This window comes from Cavia porcellus, unplaced genomic scaffold (genome assembly GCF_034190915.1).
Source record: "Cavia porcellus strain 051 isolate PalLab524CR breed Dunkin Hartley unplaced genomic scaffold, mCavPor4.1 scaffold_9, whole genome shotgun sequence".
NCBI lineage: Eukaryota > Metazoa > Chordata > Mammalia > Rodentia > Caviidae > Cavia > Cavia porcellus.
This window is the reverse complement of record NW_026947492.1, coordinates 9,124,060-9,142,855: the sequence shown is the minus strand read 5'-3', so window position 1 is coordinate 9,142,855 and position 18,796 is coordinate 9,124,060. Positions and strand designations below refer to the sequence as shown.

Genomic DNA, 18,796 nt, shown 5'->3' with positions numbered 1-18,796 from the left:
GCTCTACCACCTGCTAGCAAACATAGTGAGAGCCTTTAACTGAAGGAAAATTAATTTACAGTGAAAAGCTGCAGTGATGGCAAATGCATTGAGATCTCCTGTGGACAATATGTTTGAGTCCTTATTGATTAGACTTCATTGTGACTTAATTAGTCATAATACCGCACAAGCATTTTATCTCCGGGAATGCAGGACCAGGCTTGCACAGCGCCTCTGACGAGAGCATACCCTGCAGCTGCTGCCAAAGAGCTTCCACTTACAAGCAAACAAGGCTGCCCTGATAGGCGTGCTCCGCTTAAAAGCACTTTGTTTGCAGAGACTGGGACCAGAAATGACGGTAGCTCACCCCCCCACCCCCACACGGAAGGCTCTCCCACGAGGGAGAAAATCTCTCATGCTTTTGTGTTAACAGAATGCAGAAAGCCAGACGATATCGTAGCAGAGGCTAGACCTACATCAGGGCCAAGCAGGCTTCCTCTGACCACCCCCATGATTTTACTGACAGTTAGAAAACGAGGGGTAATAGGGGCTGGGGATTTAGCTCAGCAGCATAAGCACCTGCCTTGCAAGCACACAGTCGTGAGTTCGATCCCCGGTACCAAAAAAAAAAAAAAAGTTTAAAAAAAGAAAACGAGGGGTAAGTGTTGCTACTCCCTTTTTCATTATTAGTCTTTTCATACAGATGCCTCCTGGCGTGGTAACCCTGTACAGAAAAGCAGAGAGAAGTGGCTGAGTATTGTGGTGCTCACCTATAATCTCAGCTGTTCAGGAGGCTGAAACACGAGGATCACAAGTTCAAGGCCAGCCCAGACATCGCAGCAAGAACTGAACTCAAAGTGAAATTTTGAGGGGCTGGCAGGGATGTGGCTCAGGGGTGTGATGGATGCCTAGCATGTGCGAGCCTCTGTGTTTGATCACCAGTACCAAGAAAAAGAAAAAGACATTAAAGAAATTGGTTATTTTTCTAATGAATATCAATACACAGGCCACTTTTTTCCCTTTGTATTCTATCTCAGGTTGGTAGGCTATCAGGTTGAAAGAAACTTCTCAACTTCTGGAGGTTTTTTGTTTGCTTGCTTGCTTGCTTGTTTTTGAGACAGTCTCCCTATGGAATGCAAGCTGGCCTTGAACTCACTGTGGAGCCCAGGCTGGCCTCAAACTTGAGGCCACCCTCCTGCTCAGCCTCCGAGCGCTGGACTTACGGGCACCACCACCACTTCATGCTGTTTGTTTTTTTTTTAATAGAAGCTTTCTAAAATTCCAGTCCCACCCCTGCTGCCGCATCACTCCAGCCCGTGTCTCTAGGGGTTCTGTGTTCAGCCGCTGAAGTCTCCCAGGAGTTAGTTGTGAAGAACTTCATTTTTATTCCAGGATATTCTTATCACATCTACAGAAACAGTGGTGTTGAGGTTTACATGTAACTCAAGAGCTCTCCTAATACATCCTAAGGCTGCTTCTCCTAGTGGACAGATGGTGATTAATAAAAGTTTAAGGAATTAAAAAGAGGAGTAAAGGTTTTCAACTTAAAAAAATAAAACAACTCAGCACTTTCCTGTTTGATCTGTTACTGTTGTTAGCATATTCCTTTGAAGTTTTACTGAAATATTCTGGCTGTATGGGCCTCTTATTATCAAATGGTTTGAAAACAGTGTTTTTCCTTGGTGCCGTTGTGTTAGAGGGACTAATATCAACACTTATTTACTATAAGTCAAAATTTACTACAAGCAGTATTGATTCAGATGAAGTTCCTTTACAGCTAATTTATGTTTTATTTGGTTATATGAACTGTAGCATTAAACATTACTAGTATTGTATTTTAATTATTCTTTATTACTATTTTAAATGACTTAATTCTTTAATTTTCGATTAAGAAATAGCTAATTTCAGTTATGACTTTGGTCTCTCAAATATGGCTATAGTATATCAAAATTTAATTTATAAAATAAAGGTGTTCAGATTCTTGTAACAATTGTTTTTTAAATTGATGTACTTATTTTTTATGGCACTATTGTCCTGGGAATATAAAACAACAATTTATTTGCAACAAAAACAAACCCCTGTATTTTTCACAAGTACTGAATGCTAACTAGCTATGCTAGTGGAACTCCTCCTGTATTTTGGGGAGGAGCGCTTTTCGGACTTTATTGGAGCCTGCAGTGGACACTACAGGGCCACCTCGCCCTCGCCCTGGGCCTGAGCCGCCTGCGCCTTGCGCTGCTCCCACCGTGGCACGAAGTCGAGGTGCTCCCCGTGGTCCAAGGTGCTCCCTGTGGTCCAGGGTGCTCCCCGTGGTCCAAGGTGCTCCCTGTGGTCCTGGGTTGCTGCTCAAGCCTGCAGGCCCGGAAGGAAGTCGGGGAAGCTGTCGTGCTCGCACCTGAGCAGGCGGATGAGGTGATGCACGCAGTAGTCCCGCTGCTACAGCGTTGACTACAGCGTGAGCTGCGCGTCATTCATCTGCTGTGTGGCCAACATCACGCACTCCCTCTGCTCAGGGAAGCTGGGCATGTGCAGCGGGTTGGGGCTCCACCAAGGCATCACCCAGGTAGTGTAGGCCTATGTGGGCGCCGATGGCTGCTTTGCCACCACAGCAGGGTCATCTCTCTTCCCCTATATCTTTATGATTGTATGTAACTTGTATGCAATCTGAGTATACCTATTAGTTGGCAAGTTAAATCTGCTGTATGTATTTATGCACACAGAAATCTTATTTGAAGACTGTTTGTCTACTTTGCTTAGATTTTAAAAATAGTAACTATCAGCTGGATATGGTAGCACGTACCTGTTACCCCAGCACTCCAGAGACTGAGGCAGGAGAATCTTTGCAAATTCCAGACCAGCCTGTGCTACAAAGTGAGGTCAAGGCCAGGCTGAACTGCATAGCGAAACCCTGTCTCAAAAAGATTAAAAAAAAAATTTAATAATAAATACTAAAAATAGCAATTACATAAAAGAATTTTCATTACACTTGGCAGTTGCTAAAGACAAGAGTTTCCCTGGACATACTAATAATTCATTTCTAGGGTTCAGCACACAAGTGAAGTGAGAAGCCAGCTCTAGCCAACTTCTTGCTGAAAGATGGCATGGCGGGTATTTAAAAACTTAAGTTTTTTTAATTTAGAGGAAAAAAAAGCAAAACAAAAAGGGTAGAAATAGTACAGAATTTCAAAAAATAATAGTTGATAAATTACATATTGTTATCTTAGAAGTAGTTGTTCAAGTCACAAAATCAAAGCATAAAAATTGGACAATCAAACAATGACAAACTAACAAAACTTCGTAAGCTAACAAAAAGTTAATAGTACGATTATCTTCCACACTTAAACATACATACAGTTACATCCTTCAGAGCACTTCCTTCCCCTTTCATTATCACAAAGTCTGTTACACATTTTGGATCTTACTACTATTTCAGTTTTCTATTATTATTTTTTATACTAGAGAGACAATATGATATTTACAAATGTGAGTGATTTATTTCCCTTATGAGGATGGTCTCAAGTTGTCTCCATTTACCTATAAAAGCCTCAAGACCATCCTTTTTATAGTTGAATAATATTCCATTGTATAAAAGTATGACATCTTTTTCATCCATTCTATAGGCATTTGAATTGTTTCGAGGATTTAGCTATTACACATTGCACAGCTATAAACATGGGTGCACATATATCACTGTGACATGACCTTTTCAATTTTTTCTGGGAAAATACCCAGGAATAGCTGGATTGAATGGAGCTTCCAATCCCAGTTTTTTGAGGAATCTCCACATTGATTTCCACAGTGGCTGCATCAGTCTACACTCCCACCAAGAGTGGAGAAGTGTTCCTTTTTCTCTGTAGTCTTGACAGCATTTAAAAACTAAATTTAAAAGTAATTTAAATAATTTCTGTGAGGATCATAACTTTGCAAAATGGATGCACTGTTCTACCCATGATTGCGAAAAGATGGGATATTATGACATACTTTGTTTTTTTTTCATGAAGAAAAGCCAAAAACATTTTATTTTGTCTGTGGTTTTTCTTTTTGGAAAAGGTAAACAGCATTAAGGGGGACTCAGAGTTACAAACATTTGTAAGTTCAGAGCATATAAAGTGAGGCGATGGACTCTTACCAAACCGCACGCGGCTCCATCCCGAGACTGTCAGCAGGCTGTTTGTCAGCAGTGTTCCGTTTGTCTGCTGTGAGAGTCTCAAATCGTCCCTGTACCCTGCCTGAGCTGGACAGAGGGAGCAACAAACGGGCAGTGCATTGCTAGTATCCTTGTTCGGAAATGCTTAACAGTTTAGTGCCATTTAACATTAAGATTTTATTTTTATAAAGCTTCTCATTTTCCATTGAAACAGATGTGTTAGACAGTTAATAGCCAACAAATTATTTGTTTTTTGTTGGGGACCACTGTGAATTTGTGGTCGCCAGCATCTTTTTGGATTTTTTTTTTTTTTTTTTTTTTTACCACCCAGGATGAACTCACGATCTTGCACTTGCTAGACAGGCGCTTATGCTGCTGAGCTGAATCCCAGCCCCCTTTTTAGATTTTTCAGTTTAGAAAAACAGAGCCCTTTTTGAAAGTATAATCACTTTAGAAGCAGTTCCTTTCTAAGAAGTAAGCGTCACTACGAAGTGTGTTAAAATAATTGGAAATAAAGAGCTAGGCGGAGTGTTTGGAATGGCCTTTGAACCTGGCTGGTGTGACTGTACAGGGTGCATGAGGAACTGGCCCGTACACCTCCTTCTCGCGGGCACCTCTAGGTGGTCTTGTTTCCCGGCTCATCCTGTTTTGTTCATCCTTCTCATGCCTGTTGGCACACAGATGCCTTGTGTTTCCACCAATTCAAAGCAGCTTTCTGTGACCTGGAAGAATCTTGACACAGTTTCTTTGAGACCAGTCCTCTACCCAGAGCTGACAGTGGCTGCTTTGCCATGTCTGCACTTGGGTATCAGGTGAAGATCTGATGGGTAACTGGCTTTTCTTCTGTCAGAGATCAACCTGAAGATTCTGACGGTCCAGGCCCTGAATTTCTGCCCACCCTTGATCAGGGTGCCTGTTAGCAGTCCACCATAGTCTTCATCACCTTTTAGTCGCTGGAGTGTGCCAACCGAGTCCGCTTTTCTACGCCATGTGTGGAAGTATTAGTAGGGTGACCCTCCTCCCTGCAGATGTGCTTTCCGTCCTCCCCTCGCTTTCCACCCAGCCTGTCATCCTCTGTGCACACCTCCCCGGGGTATTTTCCCGCTGCCTCCCAGAGCTCCACCCCAGTGTTACCGTTTGTCCTCAGTTTGTGGGTGACTCCGTGAGGATGACAGATTAGATGATCATTTAGATTAAGAACTCTGCAGTAGGACTGACGAAAATTTATCTGGTCAGGTTTCTACTTACTTGTTTCAGTTTTCAGAGACGGGCTCTCGCTATGCATCCCAGGCTGGCCTTGGACGCACAGCACGTTTCCAGCCTCAGCTTCTCTGCTGCTGGGACATCAGGCACATAGTGCTGAGCCCAGCTTCATCTCGTTAGGTTTCTTTGCAGGTTTTCAATTTTTTTATCTGCAAAACAGTAATGATAGTAATAGGAGTAGGTATGTAAAGTAAATGGTTAAATTTAAAAGTTTAGCATTCTGCATATCATGTGCCAAGTAAACTTTAGTAACTCATTAAATAATACTTTCATTAAATTTTAATTTTTTGATATACATTTATAGTACATAATGATTACATTCCTTGTGGAAAGTTGGTACATGCACATAACACATCTTAATTCTTTCTCATCCCCATCTCCCTCTTGGTCTCTTTATCTTTTGCAAATCTGTTTTCCTATTTCCTAAGAATGAATAAAGAAAATGTGGTATTTAGACACAGTGAATACTACTGTGCCATTAAGGAGGACAAGCCTGAATCATTGGTGGGAAAATGGATCCACCTTGAGACCATGTCAAGGAAATAAACCAGACACATGAGCTTAAATAATGCATGCCTTCTCTTAATGAGAACCTCTAAATAAAGAGCAAAAACATAAATGTTTTTAATGAGTTACTGTATCATGTCTCATTCCCTCCATCCCTGTTTTGTTTCTTACTCTTTTCTTTACTCAAATGCTGATGGGGTGGCTTGTAAAGGAGGCTGACCTTAAGGAACTGCTCTGACTTGTGGTGTTATTACCTTGCCCCTAGAGTTATGCTCATATGCAAACTTTTCCCCAGGTGATAATGTGCTGGGCTGGCTTAGACTGCTTTGTATAGCTTCAGAAAAAAATCTTTGGTTAAAGTACCTCTTGCATGTGACAAGAAGCTGGCTGGGGTGTCCTTGAAAGTCATCTAGTTTTTTGACCTCATAGAGCGCCACATCTAAGCCTTAAGTGAAATGTTAATTTTCTGGTTATTTTAGCTTACAGTGTGGAAAATGCCTATTCTGTTGTGGATACTAAGTTGTTAGAAAAGATTGTAGCAGTCATCTCGTTTCACTGTTTATTTAAAGTGTCATTTTGTGAGGGCCCTTCCTTGTCAGGCACTAGGAAAACACAGTTGCCCTCCTTGAAGGGCTTCAAGACTTCCTCCTGCCAAGACTAGGGGCTCTTCTAATGTCATCTCACATGTCAGCCTGGGACTAAACATTTCTAGTCACAAACAGTTTACTACCTCATGGGACAAGCCATTCCCTTGTCACAGTTATGTGGCTTTGCAGTTAAGGGGCAGGGACCAAAGAGTCCATTCTGTGCAGTTGTTTCTGGACTTCTTTTCCAAGTGAAGTCTTCCTTAGAACAATGACCTATCAGATGAATAAACCTGGAATGCTCCAGTGTGGCCTTGCCTCCTGGCCTGCGCCCTCTTCCTTCCCTAAGTGGCCCCTTCTTCGACTCTTAGGGCTCTCATCAAGTCAGCAGCTAATTAGAAAGATTTTTTTTCCCCACACTGAGCCTGGATCTTCCTAATTATTCTAAATTCAGACTCTTAGACAGTATAGTACAATTCAGCTTTGTGTTCTTTGTAAAACTTGAGGTGCTTGCAAGGCACTCAGCACCCCTTTCTGGACCACACTTTTTTGCCAAGGCAGCCTGGCCTTCCCCGTGTCTGCAGGTGGCATGTTTCAAATTTTCACTGGGGAAATCTTGTTTCATTTCTTCCTCTACACTGGACACTGGAGGCAGAGCTCCTATGAAACTATCTCTGGTGAATTTGAAGTTGGTTGTTAATCTCCAGTCTCATCATCGATGCTTTTCCCCATCAAGCCCTTTAAAAAAAGTTGTCAAAGACAAAACAGAGAAAAAGAAGTTCCCTTTTTAGGTGGAATCATACTAGCAGCCCTGGTTGCCGCGTTAGGCCCCTGCCCACACAGAAGCCCACTCTCCTCAGGGTCCTCCCAAGTGCCTGTCCTCGCAGCAGGCAGGGCCATGCTGCCGCGCATCCCCTGGTTAGCATTCTCTTGGTATATCGGGTTGCACGGCCCACGATGGTTTCACTGCGGAGACCACTTGGCGTCTTACTCAGAGCAGATGAGGGCAGCTCCACAGGGAGCTGCTTCTCTGGCATTCAGGCAGAGTGGTATTTTCCTGTGTTGCCAGAGTCCTTCAGTCTCACTCAGCATCAGAGTGCTGCCCTTCGAGATGGAACAAGTGGTGGGGCCACTTTAGGCATTAGAATAAAGTCCTTGGCATCTGAAAAGTGACATTTTGTACTCTTTGATCTGCGGTCCTGTCCGCCTTCCCCTCTTTTGAAGTGACTATCCCGGGATTCACTGTGCTGTTAGATTCAAGGTCATGTCTTCCCTTCGTTTTCAGCCTCTTTCTGTATTTTACAGAGAGTGGTGGGTTTCAATCTCATTTTCATGTAATTTCATGAACTGTATGACACTGAGAAAGTATGGATTGATGATGCCACTCTAGCATTCTGCGTTTTGTCACATCTTGCCGTCTGTTCAACAGACGAAAAGTGTTAGCTTTCTGTTTCTTTGCAAGTTGGAGAGTATATAGGGCAGACAGAATGAAAGCTCTTTCCTTGAGGCACTGACACTGTACCTAGGAGTTCCTAATCAGGCACCTGTGGCAAGCTTCTTTGGCTCCTTACTCAGAAAATGTTATGCATGGGTTTTTGTATAATTTCTTGTATGAATTTTTCTTGAGATTTCTTTTCAGGGTATCTGAGGCCACATAATGGTAATTGTGCTAAATCCATCTTTTAATTAGTACTAAAGGCAATGTTGTGTGGATATTCGCTTTTTGTTGTTGTTGAAGGACATTGCCTTGAAAAAAAAATCTGCTTTAAAGCAACTTGTACCTGAGCTTTGCCTGGCCTTGGTCATCTGATTTTGCTCACTACTGTGTGTGTGGAGGCCAAAGGAAAACAGATGAGTGCCCTCTGCAGGCCTTGGCTGACAGTGACTGGGAACCTGTGGAGCAGCCTGGCCCTTTACCAGGCTCTTAACCAACCTTCTCCTAAGTAATTGCACGCAGTAGACATATATGTCAGTGACCCTACAGTTGTGGAATTCAGCTTTGCTACTCTTGAAATACAATTTTAGTAAAGCATGATGTTGTAGATGATATTTACACTTTCATAGGAAGGGATGGAGGAACTGTATTCTTTTTGAATCTACACTGCATTGCAATATTTTTTTATTTATACTGCAAGGACAAATTGGCCAGATGTGGTAATATACACCTGTATTCCCAGCACTTGGGAGGCTGAGACAGAAAGGTCGCTGGTCTGGGCTACATAGTGAGTATAAGGCCAGCCTGAATTACAGAGCAAGATCGTATCTTAAAACAAAAACAAAATAAAACAACAAAAAACCCCCAACCAACCAAAGAAACAAAAGAACAAGTTGCTACCTGATATATCATTTTGATTTAAGGACTTTATTTTACTTTCTATAAAATTTAATTTCATTAAAATTTAAGAGTCATTCACTTTAATTACTGTTAGTGTTACTTCTAATAAAAGATACAGGGTGGGGTTTACAAATGCTGCAGAAATTGCAGGGCTGAATTTGCCCTGGAAAAATAGATCAAACAGAATTTATGTCCACCTGAAGATTCGTTACAGGGTAGGCACATAACTTGGAAATCCCAGCTTTTGTTATTACTTTTCTTTCTTTTTTTTGTCTTTTTGAAACCGGGTCTCAGTATGTGGTTCAGGCTGGCCTTGAGCTCATTTTGTAGTCTGTGCTGTCTCAAACTCCAAACCATCCTCTGGCCTCAGCCTCCCGAGTGCTGGGATTTACAGGCGTACACCACCAACGCATGCCGTTACCACTCTGTGCTGTGTACATTACCTTTTCATAGTCAGGTTTAGTTTTCATATTTGAGGGTTGTTGTAAAAATTAAATGATATAAAAAGTATTTTCACAAATACAGTCTTGTTTGAGTATTCAACAAATATTCATGTTCAACAGATACTTATTCAGCTTCTAGTAGATACAGTAACCATTTTGATATTACAGATTGGATCCTGAATATAGCAGTGAGAAAAAGGACATGAACCTTACAGTGTAGGAAGGGCATTAGACAGTAAGCAGGTAAATAACAGGATAATGTTCACAAAGAAATCGTTGATGTGAAGAAAATACATGTGACATAATGGAGAATGACTGGAGGCCTGCTCCAGAGTAGGTGGTCAGGAAGAGCTCCCTGAGGACGGGACATTAAAACTAGCTAAATGACAAAGAGCCAGTCATAAGAAGACTGGAGGAGTGGCCGTGGAAAGGCCAGGAGGCAGGGCTGTGCTGGCGTGCACAGAGACAGGCAGGAGCCTGTAGGGCCGGGATGTAGCGTTTTCATTCTGAAGACTATAGGAGAAGAGTTGAGTTTTAGGAGCAGGGTAGGGATAGGCCCTCGCTTATATTTCAGGAAAATTCCTTTCGCTTTTCTATGCAAAACAGATTGTAAAGAAGCAAGAATGAAAGACCAGTGAAAAGACGTTTTGCTGTCTGCGCACACAGTGATGGTGGCTTGTGTACACACACTGGATCGGGCCATGATGTAGCTCAGGAGCACAGTGCCTGCCCGGCAAGCACGAGGTCATGAATTCAAGTCCCAGTAACAAGATAAATAAAAAATAAAAATAAACACATTGGATTGATGGTTCAAGTACTGGCTTTCCCATCAGCTCTGCAGTGTAGAGGCAGTGTAACATCATGGTTAAGAACACCAGCTAGAGAGTCAGACTGGTTTGAAATCTGAATTGATAACTGTATGCCTAGGGACACATTTCTTAGCTTTTCTGTGTCTAATTTTGCCATTTCTACAATGGGAACAGTGATAGAATATTCCCCTTAGGATTTCTTCAGGATTAAATGAGATAGTAAAATCACAAAATGCTCAGAGGGATTTGTAAATATTGCTGTGCTATCTCCAACCACCCCCACTACTATTTTCATGTGATCCTCAGTATCTTGAATTTATAGGGAGGACAACTTACAATAGAAATGGAAAGTAGCTTTGAGGTCAGAATATGGACTTCTTGATTTTGAATCTGTTCTGCAATATAACTTGGAGTGTGAGTTCCCAGAGAAAAGTACCTGTTGATCTCAAAATCTGTTACTGCCCCCTGAATTTCACCTACCTGTGAATGTGTAGGGAATATTGAGAGAGTGCTCAGTGAGGAGCTAGCTGAATCCCAGTGTGTGGTAGAGAGGCGGCCTGTGCTGTTTTCCCTCCCTGTAACATTCTGTGCTATCAGAATTTTCAAATTACCTGATTTTTGAGAAGTATTGCACGCCTGAACCAAAATCATTAACATGTAAGTAATAATAAAGATACCTGTGGGAGGGTACAACTGAGTATCTTGAGAACTTTATAAGGTAATCTCTTTAGAGGACATTGTAGTCTTCATTAATTGTGAATCCATTCATAATAGAAATACATGAGATCCATGAATTATTCTTAGATTTTTCTGATCAAACTTATAGTGAAAACATTAATCAGACTGCCACATTTGAATTTCTCTCTCCACCTCTCTGCTTTTCCCAGCGTCTTCTGGAGTAAGTATCGAGAAGGTACGATGCGAGGACTGAGAGCAGAACTAGCAGTCAGGGGCTTGACCTCTCTGATGGCCTTGCTTCTGTGATCTCAGCCCCACACTGGGCCCTCCCGTCCCCAGATGCTGAGGGCAGGCTGTTTGTCTGTTGCAGAATGCGAGCACTTGATCCGCCACATGCTGGTGTTAGACCCAAGTAAGCGCCTCTCGATGGAGCAGATCTGCAAGCACAAGTGGATGAAGCTAGGGGATGACGATCCCAACTTTGACAGGGTGAGCTGTCTCTTGCCTTGAGGAACTCTTCTTTGAGCTGCTTCAGTCTGTTTTGCTTGTGATTGTAATCCAGCCTTGATCAGAAAAACTTGTGTAAACTGTAGCAGCAGAAAAGACGGTAAAGACCAGCTGATTTGCTGGAGAATGGTGGTAGTGGGTGCCCGCCATTTATCTCTAAGGCATAATGTTTTGTTTTGTTTTTGTTTTTATGGTAGTACAGCCTCCAGTTCTGCAGCTCACTCACCACCATGGAGATGTCTCCTTTTGTTTTAGTGTGCTTGGTTCAGTGTGTCCTGTGGCTTATTTAAACCCCTGTGACCATCTCAGGCACCCATGAAGGAAATGGGAATGTTGTCTGCTGAAACATGCTCATCAGAGCTATCTCACTTAGACTAAGGCCAAAAACATGCTCAGCTAAAGGCTGGAACAACGTGGTAGCTTATGTATGATATGGCATATCAGCATGGTTAGTCGGTGATTTGACAGCTTGGCACTTCGTGTTACAGTTAATAGCTGAATGCCAACAACTGAAGGAAGACAGACAGACAGACCCCCTGAATGAAGACGTCCTCTTGGCCATGGAAGACATGGGACTAGACAAAGAGCGTACACTGCAGGTACCCAGGAAGGCGTGGAGAGAGTGTGAAATGTAGCAGTCCTTCCTCTCCCGCCTTTTAGACTTGTTCCTTCTTCCTGAGAATTTGGGTCTTTTTGCTTCCTTCTCTTTTCTTCTTCCTCTGCCCATCCTGGGCCTGGGAAGGATAGAAAGTGCTTTGGTCTTCTAATGTTATTATTGAAAGGGTTCTGGTCATTGTCAGGCCATTTCATCAGGGTTTTTTACTTTTTTTCCCTTCTCTCTTGGTAGTCATTAAGGTCAGATGCCTATGATCACTATAGTGCAATCTACAGCCTGCTGTGTGATCGACATAAGAGACATAAAACCCTGCGTCTCGGAGCACTTCCTAGCATGCCCCGAGCCATGGCATTTCAAGCACCAGTCAATATCCAGGTGGGCAATACCTCCAGCGACCTAGTTCAGGACAGGTAACACCAGGGGGTAAGGGTTAGCTGCTGTTCACCATCCCCAAGTCAAAGTTTCGTGTTCTTCCAACTCTTTGATTTTGTTGGAGGCCAATCAAGATCAAGTCTTTCTTTGACAGAGGATGGCTAGCAACAATTGTTAGTTTCTTCTTTCTTTTTAAGAAATTGCAAATCATTACCCTTTCTAAAAAGAACACCTCTATATTGTGGCTTCTAAGGGCAAAGGAACCAAAGACGTTAGCAATCCAGACTACTTTGGAAAAAACCAGAGACATTATTTCCCTAAAGGGTCTAACTGTGTGCGTCTGCATGTTGCTCCTTTCCAGGCAGAGCAGGCCGGAACGGCCATGAACATCAGTGTTCCCCAGGTGCAGCTAATCAATCCGGAGAACCAGATTGTGGAGGCAAGTAGCAGCATCTGCTGGTCACCAGCTGAAATCCGTGCCTCCCACAGCTGCGTTTTCTTTCCTTCCTTCTCGTTTGTATTCATTGTGTTTCCCTCCACCTTAGCCGGATGGGACACTGAACTTGGACAGCGATGAGGGTGAAGAGCCCTCTCCTGAGGCCTTGGTCCGCTATCTGTCAATGAGGAGGCACACAGTGGGTGTGGCTGACCCGCGGTGAGTATCTGGGTAGCAGCTCTGCTCAGTACCAAGGCCAAGAATTCCCCTGCTTTATGCCATCTACCAAACAAGCTCCAACTAAGTGACTGAGACAAGCCTTAGCGATCAGGGACCCCGATATATCGGAATTCATTTGACTAAAGAATTGCAGTATATGTGTATGTATATGCATATAAAAATAGTTAAGATAGCTAAGAAAATAAGTAGAAGCATAGTGGCCTCCTTTGTCACCCCATGGCCTGCTCAGAAGCCAATTCAGTGCCCTTCACTGCACACCTCTGTAGGTCCTGCCTTCCCTCCTACATCTTGTCCCACACTTTCTGTCCCAGAGAGTGACCTCAGCCAGGACTCTGCCCACACCTGCTTTTACTTTAACTAACCCAGTGTGATCCATTTTGAGCTTGCTTTTGGATGTCTTAAGAAAGTTTTGATGTGCTGTAAGGTTTGGGTTTTTTTTGTTGTTGTTGTTTTTTGTTTTTGTCTTTTTTTTTTGTTTTTATCGGTACTGGGGATCGAACCCACGACTGCCTGCTTGCAAGGCAGGCGCTTATGCCGCTGAGCTAAATCCCCAACCCCTATGGTTTGGGTTTTTTTACATGTGAATATCCAGTTGTTCAGTATGTTTATTGAAGGTACAATCCTTTCTCCACTTAATTGCTTTTGAATCTTTGCCAAAAATCAATTGTCTGTTATGTGCCTGTTTGGGGACTTCAGAGTTGTTTAGACTATTCTGAGTCTTTTGTATTTTTACAGAAATACAGTAATCAGAAAGTTAATTTTTATGAAAAATTATGTTGGCATTTTGATAAGGGATTGTGTTTTCTGATCTTTATTATTTTCTATTTGTCTTTGGTTTTATTCTTTTATTTCTAATTTCTTAAGGAAAGATATGAGGATATTTCATAACTTTCTTCTTTCCTAATAAATGTACTTGGCGTTAAAAAAAAAAAAACACAGGAATGTGGGACACATGTGCAGAACGGTTCCCAAAGCCCTACGCACAGACTTTCACAAACACTGAAGCAAGTTTTCAGTGAGATGGCCTAAAGCTGGGTGTGATGGTGCATGCCTATAATCCCAGCAGTTGGGAGACTGAGGCAGGAGGATTGCTGTGAGTCCAAGGCCAGCCTGAACTACCAAGTGAGACCCTATCTCAAAAAATAAATAAATAAATAAAACCGTAGGACGGCCTAGACCTGCCCTCAGCCTGCAGCCTGGGACCGCAGCACACCTCACGGGTCCTGTACGTATAGACATTCTCGCAGGTTTCCTCTAATTTGGGCATTGTAAGAAGACACAGGTGCCAGAAGAGCTTGCTGTTGTGTCTTTCTACAGAAGAGCCTGCCCTGCTTTCTCCAGGTGGTTCTTTTATCTTGCTTCTCCCTCTTTTACTAGACCCAAGCTCACTCTGCAGAGCCAGTTTCGGTCTTACTCTTTACTTTTCCAAATAAGCTTTGCCATTGTTTTTTGAAAAAAAAAAGAATTGCCAAGAGTCATCCCCATTAATCACAGAACCTTGGTGAGGAGTATGAGAGGCCTTTTCCCAACAAAGACTGAGGTCTTCCAATCTCAGGCACTCAGAAGTACCCCTTAAAATTCACCTAAATTGGACAACTTTTAGAGACGATGTTTACCACGTTTCTTCAAGGCAGAGAGGACAGATGATAAGATATGACTTAATGTCTGAACAGTTGAAATTAGTGAACAGGAATCCAGAAACCCTCCAGCTCCCCAAAGTGTCTCCACAAAGCTCTCTTTCACAGTGTTCCCGCGCCACTCCTAATGGGGAAATGGACTGAAGGACAGCTGACTCCATTTCTGTTCCAAAAGACTCCCAACATTAAAAACAGCCTACCTCTTCTCTGAATATTTTTTTGGTGGAATAGAGAAGGATTGTGGCAAGAGTTCTCCTGAGAGTTCAGTTTGGGGGCAAGGCTGGTTTTCTTATATCTTTTTTTGCTGAGCGGATTTCAGACAAAGACTCCCCTGGCTCCCCTTGCTTCCTTTAGATTCCTTGTTCTCAGACTCTGATCAAACGGGCAGTAGGGGGAACATTCTGGCTCCACAGAATGTGTCAACTGCAAAGGGGCGGAGTCCTGAGTTGCTGCAAGTGGAAAAGCTCTTATTTTAAAGTCTGCTGTAAAACCTGCTCTTGTAGCATGACAGCCCTGTACGTCCAGTGCTTATCTGTCCTGTCAGCACTGGAGGAGTAATTGCATTCTTTCCCTGGTGAATCAGTTGTTACTTTGGGCAGCCATTCTCTGAGGGGATGGCTCACGCTGTCCAGAAACTTGCTGTTCACTTCGGGGCTTTGAAAACCTGAACTGGCCAAAAGCCAGTGTTTCCTTCTAGATCAGAGCTTTGGGTTTTAGTGTTTGGTCAGTGACTATCAGTGACTCCCAGACCCAAAGAGTAAATGGTGGGAGAGACCAATTCCACACATTAGGCTTCTGCTTTGCTTTGTGATCTTAGAGAAAAATACAAATGTAGGAGAAAAGTAAAGATAAATAAACATCCTAAACATAGCAGTATCATCAGGTTTAGGATTAAACGCTTCTGCATAAGAATATTAAGCACGCTTCTCTGTCTTTCTGTTTTCTATCAGCACGGAAGTTATGGAAGATCTGCAAAAGCTTCTACCTGGCTTTCCTGGAGTCAACCCCCAGGCTCCGTTCCTGCAGGTGGCCCCGAACGTGAACTTGATGCACAACTTGCTGCCCATGCAAAACTTGCAGCCAACTGGGCCGCTTGAGTACAAGGTACTCAGGTGTGGGAGAGGGACTGCCCCAACGAGACACAAACTTGAGCTTCCTTTGAGAGGTTTTGGAGGACCTTCAGGATCTCGGGACTTGAAGGTTTCCTTAGCAAGATTTCACTGTCAGAGCAGCTGGAATGAAAGGAAACATTAGTCCACATCACAACCAGAGAGGCCCTTGATTTCAGTAGATGAGAGAGCTGAGGTTGGCCCCTGCGGACCTCCACCTCACCAGTCTGTTGCACTGCTCTCCTCCGGCAGGAGCAGTCTCTGCTACAGCCGCCCACTCTACAGCTGCTGAATGGAATGGGCCCCCTTGGCCGGAGGGCATCAGATGGAGGAGCCAACATCCAGCTCCACGCACAGCAACTGCTGAAGCGCCCACGGGGACCCTCCCCACTTGTCACCATGACACCAGTGAGTAGCAGCACAGAATCCAGATGACATTCAGAAGTTTTTGGTGAAGAGGTCATGAGCCTAGAGTTGGGTACCCAGGGCCAACCTAAATGTCTGAATTTCTTCTTTCTCCAAAAATTTCATGCTCAGTATTTTCCCATGTCTTCAGTTTTTTCCAGTCTTTATTTTTGACCAATTTCTTCAGATCATTTCCCCTCAGAAGCCTGTTCTCCTCAGGACCCTGTTTAGGAGAGCACTCCTCAGCGGGCCACGTATGGCCTCTTGATTAAGTACAGCTGCAGTCCTGCTGCGTAAGGGCGGGCAGCAGTGGCCCCAGCTGGAGGCTTCTTCCAGAGGACTTTCCCCTGACAGAAGGCAGTTGAATCAAGCAGTATTCTCTGGAGTTACTTTTTAGATTGGTTTCCAAAATTACCATCTCACCAAGTCCTCCCCATTATCAGCACTGCTAGACGTTTTTGGTACACCCTGAATTGCCTGATTATTTGGCTCAAGCCTAGTTAATTGCTATCTTTCAATCACATTCAAAGATTTATAATGTGTAATGGTCACATTTAAAGATTGTTTTCCTCCGACAGGTTCTGCTTATTTCTGATTCTTTTTCTGTCATACATCATTCATTTGTTCTCATAATTCACTGTAAGACTGGATACTAATCATAGATCCATAGTCTTTATGAGATGTTTAGGGCAATGCTTCTTAAATTGTCTGTAGCTGAGGCCCTTTTTCTCTCTTCAATCCATTGTGGTTTGCTACTTCTGTAAGTTATAATCAAAGTGAATCAAAAATGAAATTTTAAAAACATAAAGCATAAGCTAATTTTAAAGTCAGTTCAACAAGGTTACGCCACACAATTATTATCATAAAAGTGTCTAGAAGCTTCCTTTTGATTTCTATAACTGATCTTATCATGGATTGATAACAAAACACCAGTGGACTGGCATTAGTTCATGCGCTATACTTTCTATAAAACTACAGAATTTTATATCACAGTTGTTGGTAGACTGAGTTTATGATACGGGAATACAAGCTCAACTTTAAAGTGCTAGTCAAAGACCATGTTAGATCAAGCGCCACAGTGAATAACATGACTGTTAGCTGGCGGAGGCATTCGGGAACAGGGAAGATCAGGATTGGACAGGAGACATCAGAACATGATGGGAAATGGGGTGATTTATTCTGTCCACTGGGAGGCTTCTGCCACAGTTATTAACAAGTGCTTGTTGATCAGTCCCATGGACATTTTAAAATCTTTGTCTTCTTGGATGCTCCAGCTCTATTAGTCACTGGTGACTTTTCCCCTGATTTAAAATCTTGTCCTTTTTGGGCTTCCTCCTTCTTTTTTAGTCTCCTTTTCAAATTTCCTTTCTGCTTGTGCCTTGAAGTTGACAAAACCCAGAGTTTTGTCTTAGGCCCTGTTCCTGCCTTGCTTGACATCCTGTCTCTGGATGAGCTTATTCATCCCATAATTTCAGTTGATTCTCCACACAGAATGCTCTTCTGAGAGCTGGGTATCTGGGATAGATATAGCTGGTTATGTCACAGGTGTTCACAGTTCTAATTCAAGTTAAGTGTAAGACAGATTCATCATGACTCTGAAATCGCCCCTCCCCTTGGAGGACAGTGAATGGTACTGTCGTCCTCCTGGTTGCTGTCCTCGTGAGGAATGTGGAGGTTAGTCTTTAGCTTTTCCTTCTCTCTTACTCTCTGCGTCAAATCGCTTGTCTAGCACCTGTGAACTGAGCATCTGCCTTCTGCCCATCTCCACCTTATCTCACGTCACTGGCATCCTTGCCTGCATCGTCACAGTTGCCTCCTACCTGGCTTACTTCTATCCTGTCTTTTCTCCTGAGCCCTTCCTCCGGCCTTAGTCTCCTGTGACGGCCTGTAATTATCATCTATTTTTAAAAGATGTTCTTTTGTGGTAGTTCAAGTGTGATTTTACCCTAGTGCCCGAGGTGTGGTGATTATGTGAACCACCAGACGTGTAGCTGGAACAGGCCGTCACAGTGACGCATGCATTGTGGTGGTTCTCACTTGACTTACATGTTCTGGTGGGTCACTGCTATTTTAAGGCAGCAGTTGCAACTCCTCAAGTATATGTTATATATGAAAATGTGCTTCCAAAAACAGGGTATGCCTTTCTGGAGTTAAGACATCTAAACACTGGAAATAACTTTAATATGAAACCAGAGCAGTTCCTAGACATTCTAGGAAACAGTTTTCTACTATATTTCCAGGTCCTTAAACACCTGCAGGGTTTCTCTTTTTTCTGTAGCCTACAAAACCGTGATTCTTTTCCTCTTTGCCTAACCAGCTCCCGAGTGTCCTTCAGGTCTCGATTAGGAGGTTCCTCCTTCACATTGCTTTGCTACTTCCCAAGAACCGCTTTAAATGACTTTAAAGATTTAGTTATGTTTTTGTAATTGTTTATTTGCTAATCGCTGTTCTCTACTAGACTAAAAAAGAGGGCAAGGACTATATCTGTAAATTCATATTTTATCTTGTAACGTAATTGGCATTCAGTATTTATGGGATAAATCAATGAATGAGAATGAATAAAAAGAAAAAAATTCAAATTATGATCACCTGAGCAAGGTAAAAATGAAAACAGAGGTATATGAAAGTATTGTTGTAACCCAGAGGTTCTAGAAAAGTTTTGTAAAAAGGAAGTTTAACAGCAAATCTTGCCCCACGCCTGGCTTGTTACAAGAGGATGAGGCAAAGAA

The 18,796-nt window shown here is 42.9% G+C and overlaps 1 protein-coding gene across 3 annotated transcripts in view; it reads left to right on the top strand.

Annotated features, from left to right (window-relative positions):
* Sik3 (SIK family kinase 3) overlaps positions 1 to 18,796 on the top strand; it is a 250,370-nt gene that overhangs the window by 207,102 nt on the left and 24,472 nt on the right. For all 3 annotated transcript variants that reach the window (XM_063255817.1, XM_063255818.1, XM_063255816.1), the window contains exons 7-13: positions 11,116 to 11,234; positions 11,741 to 11,851; positions 12,100 to 12,243; positions 12,602 to 12,679; positions 12,786 to 12,895; positions 15,504 to 15,657; positions 15,915 to 16,070. In XM_063255817.1, coding sequence (XP_063111887.1) covers positions 11,116 to 11,234; positions 11,741 to 11,851; positions 12,100 to 12,243; positions 12,602 to 12,679; positions 12,786 to 12,895; positions 15,504 to 15,657; positions 15,915 to 16,070 — 872 coding nt within the window. The remainder of the gene's footprint in view (positions 1 to 11,115; positions 11,235 to 11,740; positions 11,852 to 12,099; positions 12,244 to 12,601; positions 12,680 to 12,785; positions 12,896 to 15,503; positions 15,658 to 15,914; positions 16,071 to 18,796) is intronic.